This window comes from Chinchilla lanigera, unplaced genomic scaffold (genome assembly GCF_000276665.1).
Source record: "Chinchilla lanigera isolate Chin_1 unplaced genomic scaffold, ChiLan1.0 scaffold00068, whole genome shotgun sequence".
Taxonomy (NCBI): Eukaryota; Metazoa; Chordata; class Mammalia; order Rodentia; family Chinchillidae; genus Chinchilla; species Chinchilla lanigera.
The window spans coordinates 6,971,534-6,986,270 of record NW_004955469.1 but is presented as its reverse complement, the minus strand read 5'-3'; the positions used below and the strand labels follow the sequence as shown (position 1 = coordinate 6,986,270).

Sequence of the window (14,737 nt, the reverse complement as noted above, 5' to 3'; positions counted from 1 at the left end):
TGCCGCTGAGCTAAATCCCCAGCCCCCAGAATTAGTATTATTTGGCCTGGAAAGAGACCAAAGTGAGTAAATAATGAGGTCACATCCATAGGAGAAGACATAAAATGCTGAGGCTGGCTGGGTGCTTTCTGTTTCTTTACTGAGATGACAGCAGAGGGAACAGAAGGGGCTCTTTGGGTTGGATCTGTGGTTCTTAGTCATCGGGGGAACGGACCCTTTTGAGAGTCTAATGTAAGCTATGAGCTTGCTGCATCCAAAAGGGCAAAAGGTGATTTCCCCCCTAGTTGTAGGGGTTCATCGATTCCCCACAAATCTAGTCCCTAACTGTCAATGATTAACCCTTGGATTAATGTAAGATGCTAAATATGAGCTAATCATTTCTATATGAAAATAATGAGGTAGACCAGATGGCTGTATTTGCCTTTTCTCATCTGTGCCTCTGAGATTGGGCCTTCTTTTTGGGTGCATTTATCAAGCTCCTGTGTCTTCAGTATCAACATTCTTCTCAGCCCACAAGGTCTACAAATGATATAAAATAAGCCCACTAGTTCATGTCCTTGCTTCAGAATGCGGTATTCTACAACACAAAAGCTTAAGAAAAAGTTTAGTATGAACTTGCAGGAATCAAAAAGGCATTACCTGAAGTTGGGACTTCTCCACCTTGACACCACTGACTTTTTGGGCCAGGTGATCCTGTGTTGTGGCTGCGTCCCTGTGTATGCTTGGGTGGCCAGCAGCATCCTTGGTCCTCCCACCAGATGCCAGTCATGACAGCCCCAGCAGCAGGGCAGATCACCTCCTCCTTCTCCCCACGAGAACACCTGCTCTGTACTTTAGCTTCCCCCTGGCTGTCTCACCTAGAGAAACGCCGCAGTGCAGAAGGATCTGTTCTTCTGCCTTGTTTCTGCTCCTGTCACCATTCCTGCAGCTAGCTTAGCCTCCCATGAGGGACCCTGGCCCTCCGATGCAGAGGTCAGGACGTCCTGACCTCTGGTACTGTACATACTGCATCCTGGTGAGGAGACCACACAGATGCATCCGTGGGGACACAGACGTGCCTTGCGTTGTGGGGTCTCACTGAAGAGCCATATGGCTCGGACCTTGGCCCTAGTAGTATGTTCTCTGCCCAGGACACATCCTCCGATCTTCTGACGTGTCACTTATGTCTCAGCTTAAATGACCCTGCTTCTCATAGACCTACCCTAATGTCTGTTTCAGTCTTCCTCTCCCCTAAGGCTGTGTATGACAAGCCCAGATTGACTTGCACAATGTGTGGGTCTGCAGAGGTTTAGCTGGGTCAGGCTGGACTTGGGTGCCCTTGGCCCCAAGCTGTATCTTAGGTTAAGTTTGTCTGTACAGGGCTCTCATTCTGCTGTTCCGGTCAACTTTTGATAATACTGTTCACATAGTGGTGGCAGAAGCACAGAGGAAAGGCCGCCTTGCAAGAGCACGTCAGAAATCTGCTCCTATCGTATATATGCTGGCATGTTTGGCCAAAGCAAATCGCATGACCAAAGTCAGCCAGAAAGAGCGCACCCACTCTATAAGGCGACAGCAAGAGTGTAGCTGTAGTCACTTCTGCGGCGAGTAAGGAGCCACCCGGTCTGAGCCGCTGCCCAGTCACTCACTTCCCTATCATTTTTACATTTTATGAGATCTGATAGATACTCTTAAGGTTGACTTGGTTATTACTTAAGTTACTAATACTTGTTTAAGTTATAAAACTGGCTATTATTTGTTTATGCTCCTTACGAGGAGGAATGTTTTCTGCCTTGTTCACTGCTACATGCTGAACATCTGCCTGGCCCTGGTGGGCATTCAGGTAGTGAGTTTTGAGTGCACGTGTGCATGAATGAATAGTTCTGTTGGGAGGGGTGCTGAGCTAAGTCTTGATGTAGTACTAAGTATGTCCTGGAGAATAAGAGGCAGGTGTTGTGCTAAGTGCTGGACGAGGGTGAAGCCACAGTCATGACAATGTGCGGACCTCTTAGGCAGGAGGGGCAGGAGGTCCTGGTTGGAGCCATGGAGCCTGAGTAGCACTTCTAGTAGGGAAGTGGAGAGCCCATGCAGCTGGAGTGAAGGGAGCTTGAGGAGCAATGAGACAACAGACATGAGTCTGACGCTCAGGGCCACCCCGTTCCAGTCTCCAGGGGAGCTGTCACTGTCCTGTCAGAGCTGCAGGGCCTGAGAGGCCATTCTAGGGTCCCAGCAGATGCTGAGGGACCTTGTGTAATGTCAAGTTGGTCAACTATCTGTCCTGGAAATCTTAGTTTGGGAGGAGGGTAGACCTGGAATGTCTTTCAGCAAACACAGGCATGAGGTTTCAAATAAGCAGGACGCCTTTGGCGGTTCTTTTCTTTTAAGACACACAGTAGAAATGAGAGGCACACAGTTGGGAAGGGCAGGTCTGAAGTGCCCCAGGCTTGAGACCTGTGTTGTGTGGAGCAGGGTTGTGTTTGTAGGAGACCCCAGACATCTCTTGGCGCAGAAATGTGCAAGGCCCCGTGAGACAGTCTCCCCCTATCCACAGATCCCATGCTTCCTCCTCCTCCCCTGCCAAGATGCTTGGGGTGGGGACTAGCTCCTGAGCCCACTGGGAGCCCTGGCCCTGGCCCAGCCTGGGTGACCCCCATCACATTCAGCTGAGTGACCAAGATGTAGGAAAGAAGGCCCCGCCTGGAGGCAGGGACGCAGGTTCTCAGTCGCAGCACGGCCAGCTCAGAAGCCCCTTTCTCTGGCGTCAAGTCACTTCCTCCACAGATGAGAATGAGTGCTCTGCCTCCCTCTTGTTGTAAAGCCTGTGTGAGAAAGAAGAAATATGAAGGCCCTCACGGACTTCTTCAGCGTCTTATTATTAGGTACTAACTTGCCTTCACTTGTCTAGAAGAAAAGAAGGGAAAAGTCTCTGTATCAAGCCCTGTGGAAGGGGTCATTGCATTATTTTAATCTTTTTGGACCCAGCCTTCAGGCCTGCTGTGAGGTTGAGGAGCCAGTGTCAGTGAGGTGAAGTCAGCGGCTCAGGCTCACACAGTCTCACCTCCTCCTTGGGCTCTTCGTCTGCCAGCGTCCTTGGTGACTTCCAGTGTGCCGTAGTCCTGGGCACCAGGAAAGAGCAGAGAAGCAAAGCCAAAGCCCTGTCCCCATGGAGCTCGCTTTTAGTGATGAAATAAGCACATGAGTGAGCAGGGAAGGAGGAGAGAAGGGGAAATGTGAAGAATTCTGTGCCAGGCCTGAGGACGGAAAGTGAGGGGTGTGGTCGGGAGGCCTGTGAGAGGGGAGGACGTTCAGCAGGAGGCACCGTAGCGCCTCTCCTGAGGTCGGCAGCCACCTGCAGTGGGTGTGGCCCCAGAGGCAGGGACCCTGCCTGCATAGCACCTCCACAGGTTCTGGCTGGCTTTTGGGGTAGGAAGGCCAGCTGCCTTCGGGTGCCTGTTCTTCTGCAATTCCTATCTCACAGCTCCTTGGAGACCTTTTTCCAAAACATCTCAGTAGGTCTTAATGAGCAGAGGCTCCAGTGTGGCCTTCCTCCACAAGCAGAGCAGTACGGGTCTCATGGGCAGCCATATGGACACTGGTATCCCGAGCAGCTCTCTCCCTCTGCTTTTGGAATGTTCTGGAATTTTCAAGACTGAAATGAGCTGGCGGGGAGAGATTGGCCTGGGCAAGAGAGCCACTGACCACCTGCAGGATGACTTCTATTTTTTTGTTTTATTGGTGCTGGTGGAGATGGAACCCAGGGCTCACGCAAGGCAAGCGTACTACCACTGAGCTGTGTCCCCAGAGTTCTATTTTTTTTTTTTTTTTTGGTCTTTTTGAGATAGGGTCTTGCTATGCAGTTCAGGCTGGCCTTGAACTCACTTTGTAGCCTAGGCTGGTCTCGTACTTGCAATGATCCTCCTGCCTCAGCCTCCCGAGTGCTGGGATTACAGGCATGTGCCACCACGCCCGGCAAAAAGTTCTGTTTTAAAGACTTTGAGCAGCCCATCTCTCCAGAGGCTAGAAGTATGCAGGGAATATTCTCTCTGTTGCCTGTGCAGAAGGGGTATTATAAAATCAGGCTGTGTGGGCTGCAGAAATTTCAGTCTATATATTTACCCATTTGGGACATTCATTCATTTTATTCATTATTATTTTAAATGGTGTATTTTTTTAAAGAGACAATTCCTTTGAAAGAAGTTATTTCCAGAAAATAGTTTAAGGATTAAGAAAACTTTTGCACACAAAGAGACTCTACACGGGTGTGGTAGCATATGCCTGTAATCCCAGCACTTGAGAGGCTGAGGCAGGAGGATTGCTGTGCGTTTGAGGCCAGCCTGGGCTATGTGGTGAGCTCAAGGACAGCCTGGGCTATGCAGTGAGGCCCTGTCTCAAAAAAAAAAAAAACAAAACAAAACAAAGAGAGAGAGAGAAGGACTCTAGGGTCCAGGCAGCTCTGTCATAACAGATTCTTATCATGCCACATGGTCTAAAGGGGGTCTATGGGACAAGAAGCGGTGATTGCAGTGGTGCCCCAGAGCAGGCATCCTAACCCAGTCACTTGGGAACCTCCCTGAGGTTGTATCTGTGGTGAGACCCACAATGGCCACCTGCAGGTCCAGCGGTAGTGTTGGCACTCCTGGCTGCTGCTGGTCCCAGAGCTGCCCTGGCCAGGGCCGCCGCTGCCTTCCGGTCCCTTGGTCAAGCCGTCCTCAGTGGTGCCAGAGGGGAGCAGGCTTCCTGGAAGGGGAGTGTGCACATGCTGATCCTTTGTTCCAGAAACCCCGTCCATCTCGAAGCCCACACCTTCACGAAGCTCTGCTCTGCACCTCCCTGCTTGAGTGTGGTCTCCTCGCCACGCAGGTCTCTCTTTGCCCCCTGCATAAGCTATCTGCTTATGCTCTGCGGAGACCCCACACCATCTCCATCTCCCTTTTTGCTGTCCTAGCCTGTCTGGCTGACTGAGCCACCTTCCTTCCTCTTCTTTCTTAGGATGGGCTGGGAGTGGGGAGTATGCATTTTTTTTTTTCCCCCGGTACCAGGGATTGAACTCACGACATTGTGCTTGCCGGGCAGGTGCTGTGCCGCTGAGCTAAATCCCCAGCCCCGCCTCCCTGACTCTTGAGACACTGACATATGACTCTTCAGAGGGCCACTCCTTTGGCTGAGTGTGATGGACTTAATCTGTTATATGGCTCATTTTTCCCTTTGGAAAATGGGGAAATGGCACCTGACTCCTTCATAATGTACTGTGTGTACCACGTCTTTGCCTGAGGAAAGGCCCATACAGGTGCATCCAGGTAGAATCATTGCCTTTACTCCCGCCACTTCCTTCTGAGCCTGAGGATGGGGCTCATCACAAGGTGACTGAAAAGAGGTCTCCAAGCCCCCCTCCAGGGGCCACTGTGACACAGACAGGAGAGTTCAGAAAGAAGAGCTCCAGGGAGGAGGCAGCACTGATGGCCACATAGGGGTTCAGGCGCTACATGGGCAGGAGTGGGACAGAGGCATCTGCTTGGGAACAGCTTTGGAGGGAGAACGGGTATGTTAATGTGGAGGCCCAGACAGCAGAAGCTGGGTTCTAGGGTTGCCCTCAGGTTGCTACTTCATGTACACTGATCCCATGGTGTCACTACCAAGTCAGTCCCATCCAGCAACTCATGGTTTCTGGAGTGCCTGGTACGAGCCAGGGCTGGGCTGGGCCTTGGGGATACAGCAAGGAGGAGGACAGCAGCACCCATCTCTCCTGGCCCCTCTGTAGACAGCGCTGGGACTGTGGGCAAGAGAGAGGCTGCCTGTGGTGTGGGGAGCGAAGCTGTCAGAGTAAGTGGGCCTGAGCAGGGCTCTCCTGGTGTGGGAGGCTGCCAGGTGGGTGAGCTGCGGCTGCAGGGAAGGCCACCCTGTGGGGGAAGAGGGAGTTCTGAGAGGGAAGGCGCCTCTCCCTTCCAGAAATTCATTCCAGACCCATGGAGCTCAGGACCCACCATAAAGAAACCCATTTGTCACTTGACAGAGAGATCCATTTCAGATTCTCACTAGGGTTCAAGTTTTCCCTGGAGGCTGAATTTTTTCCTGGGTCTCTAGTTCTTCACCTATAATGAGAAGAAACACTGATGGGTCTTTTACAGGGATGCCAGCGCCCTGCTTGTCCATCTTCCTGTCCTTCCTGGCCCACACCCACCTGGCCCTGGGCCTTCCCTGCTATGCAGTGGCTCCTGGAGGCATGTAAGGGTCACCAGTGTACAGGCTTGAGTGCTGCTGGCTCACTGTTGAAGGAGTGAAACTCACTTTTTTCAAACAGGGTCTCACTATGCAGTTCAGGCTGGCTTTGAGCTCACTTTGTAGCCCTGGCTGGTCTCAAACTCGCAGCAATCCTCCTGCCTCAGCCTCCCGAGTGCTAGGATTGCAGGTGTGCACAACCACACCCGGCTTCAAACATACTTTGAGAATACATGCATTTTCCCTAAGTGAGACATACTTCCATTTATAAATCCAAAATGGGAACCTTCTCAATTTTAGCAGTTTAGGGGTAACAGTTCCCACTGGATATAGCAGCTGCAGGAATCTGCAGATGTACTTCGTTTCAGATAAAAATATGTGCAGCTCACACACCTAAGTGCTTTAGAGCTGCTATCTGAGTGAATTTTTAAATTTTAGTTTACGAGATGTCTAGTGTCCTTTCTGGGAAAAGGTAGGGCTATCAGGATGGGTTTTGAGTCACAGATTAAGATTTGAGTGGGGGAAAAATGTCCTGAAGTATTGAAACTTTGCTTTATTGCAATTCTTTCTACTGTAAAATAGAAATAATGTCACCTCCCTAAGCAAGATGAGGCTGTGTGTGTGCCTGCATGGAGGATAGCGCTGTGATGTTAAGGTGACATCACAGGCAAGGGGATGAAGGCCGGGAGAGCTGGTTCCCAGCCCTGGCTGTTCATCGGTGTCACCTGGAGTGTTTGCACACCTGGTGCCCTGTGCCCCTGTTGTCCTGTGAGCCCTCCTCCCTGTCAGCACAACTCCACCTGCTCATCCTGAAGCTTCTCTCCTATGCTGACTCCTGCTCCCCGAGGTTTGTGGGGTTTCTGTGGCTTGGCAGCATTACCTGTTGGATTCTGGCCCTGAATTGGAGCTGAGCATTGGCAGTGGGGACTTGGCTGAGCTCCTGCTTGTTACCTGGGCCCGAGGCTGCCAAGCTCCTTCCAGGCCTCCCAACCATAGTGGGGATGGAACAGAACAGCAGCACCCTGAGCGCCCTCCACAGGTGCTCTGAGAACCCCAGGGCCTGGACTCCTGAGAATGGTGCGGAAACAGGTCTTGACTCGAGTTCCCACATGCCTGCAGCCAGATGTCCCAGGCCAGCATGACTGTGAAGGGACCCATCCAGCCTCTCCTGCCTCCTCTCCTAGGCCTCCATGGACCAAGTTTCCCCCAGGCCCACCCTATGCCCTCAGAAGTGGTGTGGACGGAGACCAGGCAGTGCCAGTGCGGAGCCTGAAAGTGAGGCAGTGCCCCTCTGTGCACAGAAGGGCACCCAGCAGCGAGGGCTCCTGAACTCGTGTTCCCTGCTGTGTGTGCCTACGAGAAGCCTGAAAACAGTTTTTATCGCAAACGCTGAAAAGAAGCACTGTCCTACACAGAGGGCCAGCACGCCCGAGCCGACCTGGATCCTTACTGCACATTCTTCGGGTTATCATTTGAGTGGCAGGGGTCATTCTCTGATCCTCTGTGTAGCAGGTCTGGGGTTCATAGGGAGCTACCCTGAGAAGGAGCAGCTGTAAGCGCTGTACACATCATCGCAGGGCCTGGCCCTCCTGTCCCCATGGCATGGCTGGGCGGGGCTGCCAGCAGGGGCGAGGTGATGCTGTAGCACAGAGCTCTTCCCAGCCCAGGCTGCTTGTGGGCAGGGCTAGGATTAGAGACCTCGCTGTGTCCCTAGGGCAGCCAGCCCGTCTGGTCCAGGGGTGTTGAGATTGGCAGGCGGAGCCTAGGTGTGCAGGGGCCCAGGGCCTCGGCCTCTGCATTCAGGTTCTTTGCCAAAAGCCCGGAGCCGCAGCCTCGTGGCTGCTGGACTGTACAGTGAGGAGGCACGGGACACAAGCCCACTCTTGTCACCCAGCCCTGCCCCATTTCGTAGCCCTGTGAGCCTGGGGGCAGATGAGTCTCCAAGGCCACATGGCTGGCAGGAGGGGAGCCTCCGGGCACTGGAGGATGCTGGACCCTCACGTTAGTTCTGAGACCAACATGGTCTGGATGGTCTGATTCACCTCACTGGACATACTTGGCCACTTTTTACATGACCAAGTGTTTACTGAGGGGCCCAGGTACCACTGATGCCGGCTCCTGGTGGAGGGGGTTGAGGCAAAGGTGCTGGGCATGTCGTGGAGAACTTTGGAATGACCCGCATGTCCCCTCCCTGCCGCAGTAGTGTAAGGAGTTGGCGTGCCCAGGCCTAAGAGTCTGACAGGGCAGTAGATGTTAGAAGCAACCCTCAGAGAAGCATGGGGTGGCTGTGACCAGCACCGACACCACACCTCCTGTTAATCATTATCCAGGGACCCTTGTCGAGCACCCAGGGGCTCAGCACTGGCGACCATGCACAGCCACTACAGGAGCATTCTGCCAGGTGTAGTGGTGGTGGGTCCTTCAGGTGCCACCCATCAGCCCTGAAGAAACTCAAAAACTATTTTCATTAGGAGAGGAGGTGTGTTATAACCAGGAGAACCCCGAAAATTCATATTGGAACCTAGTCTGTTACTATCTATTAAACCATTATGTTAAAAAAATCAAAGATTGACGTCCCCACATTTTTCAGTGACCCCAGAATCCATTGTACTCCTGCTGGATCAAGCTTGTCTTCTGTTGGGGGCAGAAGTTAAGAAATTTTTCAAGATAGGCATGGTGGCACACACCTGTAATCCCAGCTACTTGAGGGGAGAAAGCAGGAGGGTCACAAGTTTGAGGACAATTTGGTGATGTAGGGATGACATAGGACCTCCAAATAATCCAAATAATATAAGGGAAATATTATAATTCCCAATCTGCTAGATGTCCGATATGCTGAGTTGGTGTTCCTCAAAATCGAAGAATGAATTCTAAGGAACAGCGGAGGTTAAGAGTAGGAAGTAGTTATTGAGGGAGAGATAGCTTCTAAGAGAGCCAGAAGGGGACCCGGAAAGTGGGTTGCCCATGAGCCCAATTCTTAAAGGATTTTTATAGAGCAAAATCACAAGGTAGGTAAGGTGGGACAAAACAATGATCAGCCATTAGGGTTACAAGTATAGTTGCTTAGTTAATATTTATCCAGTGGGGAAGCAAGCCCTGTAGCAATTGAGCATGGGAAAAACATGGAAGGGATGGGTCAAGGTCTTGGTCTCCCATGCAGACGATCTTGCCTATTAGAATATCATTCATTGCTGTTTATCCCTGGGGAAGCAGGTATAGTCACTTCATCTTTGTCTTGAGGCCTGGCTTTCAGTGAATGCGCCTCTACCCAGAGTTGTAATATGTTCTCATCTTCTGCACTGACTCTTCTGAGGGCCTAACCCTGTCTGACTGCCTATAATATTCCTACCTAATGTAGCTGCCTATAATATGGGCAACCTAGACCCTGTCTAAAAATAAAAGTTTAAAAAGGGATAAGGTTGTAGCTCAGCACTAGAGCTCTTACCTAGCAGGTGTGAGGCCCTGGGTTCAATTCCTAGTATAGTGGACCCTTGACTTACACACTCAATTTGTTTGCAAGAAGTGGTTGTAACTCAAGTTGGTTGTAAGTCAAGACTATTTTTCTCATAAGAAATACTCATAATGCATTCCAGACCCCCAAAGCACCCCTTTTATTGTTATAATAAAAAGGGTTGTATAATGTACATAATTTACCAGAAACACCAATAATTTTACTAATATATTCACCAAAAAGTTATAAAATGTGCCTAGTTTACCAGAAACAACAATTTCAGACTGTTCTCACCATTCAAGTTGACATCTTTGGCTTGTAGGAAAGGAGGATGAAGTGGAAGGTGGTTTCTGTTTGGAAGGAGAGTCCCCTTCCATAAGAATGTCAGGAATCTGGCTCTCTGCTGTCCTTTTTCTCCTTGGGAGAGTCTGTAGCCCACTAGGACCTGCTTCTGGCTCACTAGGTCTCAACCTTTTCAGAACTAAAAATTGGTCTAAGGTTGTCTTTTTTGTCTTTTCTTTAATTCTGTTTTGTAGTATGACATGACACTGTTACTAAGCAAGTCAACACAACTGGCTTTTTCTGTCTGAGTGGGTCTTCTCTACAAATGTCTGTACTTCCATCCATTTTTTCAGGATTTCCTTTATTTCAGAAGCACTTCCCTGCACTGATTGTTGCTACTGCTCTTGCTCTTCAGAGAGCTCCTCAGCTGCCATTCTCTGTTGCTCAGCCAGAAGTTGCTGAAGTTCCTCTGTAGATAATTCCTGAGTGTTCCTCCACCAGTTCCTCAACATCACCACCATCTACCTGCAAGACTATGGACTCTGCTGTAGTGACAGTGTCATCAACCACAGGATCAATTGAAGCCACAGGCTCCTCTACACAGCCTTCAAAGTCTCTCCCCTGTATAATTTAGGCCACACTTTCTTCTAGGAAGTTCTCAGTGTCCTGAGAGAGACATTGGCCCAGGATTTCTCAATTAACCCACACAGGAAGGGATGTTGTAATGTTCCTTCCAGACCTCTTTAAGGGTTAAATCTGTATCTGCGACCATTCAGGAGCACTTCAGGAACAGCTCCTTGGTGTACAGCTTCTTCGAGTTAGCTATAACCTGCTGGTCCATAGGCTGCAGTGGAGGAGTTGTATTAGGTGGGAGGAACTCAAATGAGAGTGGTGGGAATTCTTCAGTCAGTTCTTCTTCCAAATCTTGTGGGTGAGCAGGAGCATGATCCATGATGAGGAGAGCCTGGAGTGGTAAACCTTTGTTCTCTAAGTATTTCTTAACAGTTGGACAGAAAGTCTTCCAAATCCACTCAACAAAAAGTACTGTTACTACCCAGGCTTTTGTGTTGATCTCCACATGACCCTTAGCCTATTCTTCATGACTTTATGTTTTTGGAACACTAGGGGTCTCAGATAAACCAAGACTTTGGTCGTAAGTTAACCCTAAAATTCTGTCTGTAACCCAAACTGTCTGTATGTGGGGCCTGTCATAGCGCAAGGGTCCGCTGTACCTAGAAATACTTCTCAGCTCTCCTTCCTTTCCTGCCACTCTAGTGTTATGTGGAGAAACCTCACAGGAGGCGTCTGTTCCTGCGGGGCAGGATCACAGGAGCTGGGGTGGGGAGGTGTGGAGCTGCACCAGGGAAGCAGGACAGGCCTGACCAGGAAGCAGACCCTGCTTGGAGCAGGCTCACTGAGGCCAGGGAATGTAGTCTAGCTCTCATGAGGTCCAGTTAGCTCCAAAGAAACAGCATAGCAACAAATGAGCAGAGCATCTCAGAGCACCTGGTAAGTCCAGGCTCAGTAAATGCTAACTGAGCAGATGAGTGGGTGGATGAATGGGTGGCAGAGGCCTGCGCCCACCGTGTAGGAGAGGGGTTTGGCTATGGTGTGCAGCAGGAAGGAGAGCAGCCTCCCCTCAGCCAAGCCATACACACAGACTCACTCACACTCACACCCACACACTCTTCCAGGCCCACAGCTGCATTCTCGGAAGGGCCTCACCCATCTGTGGCTGGTGGGGCAGGGACCTAAATATCCCATCCAGGTCAGAGCTCTGGGGCTCCTCCCGCGGCATGCGCATCTCCAAGTCGATCGTGGTCACCATCCACCTCCCCCATCCCTCTTTCCCGGGGATGCGTTTCACCACTGTCCTTTTCTCTTTTCCTCCTTGGGTACAGATCCTGGCCAATGTCTTCCTCTACCTGTGCGCCATCATTGTGGGCATCATGTCCTACTACATGGCTGACCGGAAGCACCGCAAGGCCTTCCTGGAGGCCCGCCAGTCGCTGGAGGTGAAGATGAACCTGGAGGAGCAGAGCCAGCAGCAGGTAAGGTGCTTGGGTGGGGGCTTGGGTGGGGAGCCCAGGAGGAGAGGAGCCAGGGCAGGCTGCCTGGGGCTCCCCGGGCTTTCTCAGCCAGGGTTTGGTGTCTGCTCCCCGGCCTGGCCATGCGTGGGTCCTGGCCGTCAGTCAGAGGGCTGCTTGTGACTGCTGGGGACTCACATTCCCAAGTGTCTTCTGTGCTTGCCCTCGACCTCCTTCTCCCCCGCTTTCTGTTTGTTTTTCTATAATGTACACTTTTCTCTTCACAGATAGGTATTGCCCAAGTAGTAGCAGGGACTCCCTGTGTTCTTTTCTCAAATGAAAAGCACCGATTGGTTTCTTTTGAATTCCTTTACTCTTCTGTGCCATTCGTGCCCTGTCCCCTGACCCTGACCCCTACCATTCAACTGCAGATTGGCTCTGAGTACCCACTGTGCTCTGCCCGAGAGCAGGTGGGGCCCATCCTGCAGCCCCACCTCCCTCCCCCACGAGCGAGCCACTCCTCTTCCTTACTTCATTCTAAGTCACTTAGGAAGAGGGAAAACACCCAGTCCCCGGGGCTCCCCCTGTTTACCTTTCTCCATCTGGAGAAGGGCCTGTAGTCCGTGCTGTCTGTTTACTGGCTCTGCTCCAGCCTAATCCAGGACAGAATGGTCCCCCTGGGTCTCTTGTGACTCAGCCTTGTAAATGGGTTTTGGTCTGAATTCCTCTCAAGTGCTTTTCAAAGGTCTTCTGAGATGATACCCACCAATTTCCTGTCATCTATGGGTTTATCTCTGCTTCTTCAAATACTCTGATCCTTTGCTGTGGGGACCATGTCATTTTGTGTTCCTGAAGTCCTGTGTGCTCTGGATTTACCGAAATTGTTTTCATAGACCCTGCCACAGAGGTGGACGGAGCTTTAGTTTTGGGTGCTGCCCTGGAGCTCAGCCTGGAGGGAACCCCATTGTTGGGCCTTGTGTTAGTCAGCTCTTTGTCGCTGTAACCAAATAGCTGAGAGCAGCAGTTTGGAGAAGGAAAGGTGTGTTCCTCCTGGTGTCAGAGGTTCCAGTTGGGTCCGCTGGCTCCTTTGCTGTAGGGCTGTGGTGAAGCAGAAGCACCCTGGCGGCAGTGTATGGCACAGGCTCACTGCTTACCTCATGGCAGCCAGGAAGCTGAGAGAGGGAAAAAGCCAAAGAGGAAGGATCAGACACAAGACAGCTCCCAAGATGCCTCCCAGGGAACTGCTTCCTCCGGCTGAGCCCTCCTCTTGATGGCCCACTCAGCGGCTCTGGATGTGTCAGTGGGTTACCCCTCATCCTCCAGCACCTCTCCAGCCCCACCTCTGGGCCCTAACATTGCCGCACTGGGGATCACTGTGTGTGGACCGGAGCAGGCCTTATCCACCTCTCTAGATGGTAGTGTTCAACGGTACATGTGGAGTCTTTGAGCTGACGGGTGCCAGCTTCCTCTGTCTTCGGGCTTTTTTTCCCTCTTACTGAGATCTAGAAGCTTCTGTGCTGAGCCTTGGACTCCTCCATTTCACAAGGCAGATTTTATTTATTATTATTTTCTTGTTTTTCTTTTCTTTCCCTCCTTTTGTCCTTCCTTCCTTCCTTCCTTTCCTCCTTCCTTCCTCCCTCCCTCCCTCCCTCCCTTTCTTTCTTTTTTGGTTTTTTTTTGAGATAAAGTCTAGCTATATAGTCCAGGCTGGCCTTGAACCCACTGTGTAGCTCATGCTGGCCTCAAACTTGTGACCATCCTCCTGCTTCAGCCTCCAGAGTGCTGAGATTACAGTCATACACCATTATGCCCAGCAACAAGGCAGATTTTAGAAGAGTTTTCCTGGCCTCTGTTGTGGCAAAGAGCCAGTATTATTGGCCATGATATTTGTCCCCTTCTTCTGAGCACTGGACCCCAAGTTTCCTGAGGACCTACTGTGGCTTGAAAGTGTTTAAAGAACCGCCCCCCTTCCCTGGCTTCATAAAGGCCCTGGTGCACATCTGATCTTTTACACCATGACAGGGTCCCACCAGGCTCTGGGCAATTTTTAAGATGCCTGTGTCACCACTTAGCTAGGCTAGAGAACTTTTTATGATGAAATGGATTTATTTTAAACATACAAGGATAGTTTTTAAAAATTAGTACATGTTTGTGATACATAGTGAATACATTCATTGTAGGTAGTTGGTACATGTACAGGACACATCGTAATTTTTATGTCCCCTCACCCCCAATCTTCATCTCTTGATCCCCTTCCCATTTGCAAAAGATCTGTCTTCCTGTTTCATTTTCTCTATCTTTTATTTTGTTCTTAATTTATTTGTACTTTGGGTTTCTCATATCAGAGAGCTTGCATGATGTTTAGGCTTTTGTGTCTGATTTATTTCACTGATCATTGTGGTCTGAAGGTGCATCCGCTTTCCTACAGATGACTCAAGTTTATCCTTCCTCATGACAGAGTGGTACTGTATTGTGTATAGTTACCTTTTCTTTATCCATTCATTTGTTGATGAACTACTTTCAAGATTTAGCTATTATGAATTACCCTGCTATAAACACGGGTAAGCATGTATCACTGTAATATAAGGTCTTTAACTCTTTCAGGAAGTTACCTAGAGGGGAGTACCTGGGTTAAATGGAATTTGTAGTTTTAGTCTTTTGAGGAATCTCTGTACAGATTTCCATAGTGGTTGTACTAGTTTACATTCCCACCAACAATGTAGGATTTTTTTTTCCTCACCAGCGTTTGTTATTACAGTATTTGATTCCTTGATGATAGTCA

The 14,737-nt window shown here is 50.4% G+C and overlaps 1 protein-coding gene across 1 annotated transcript in view; it reads left to right on the top strand.

Annotated features, from left to right (window-relative positions):
• Adcy3 (adenylate cyclase 3) overlaps positions 1-14,737 on the top strand; it is a gene marked incomplete at its 5' end in the record, with an annotated part of 92,972 nt that overhangs the window by 39,909 nt on the left and 38,326 nt on the right. Inside the window, 1 exon segment of the mRNA XM_013522659.1 lies at positions 11,830-11,979. Within this exon segment, the coding sequence (XP_013378113.1) occupies positions 11,830-11,979 (150 nt within the window).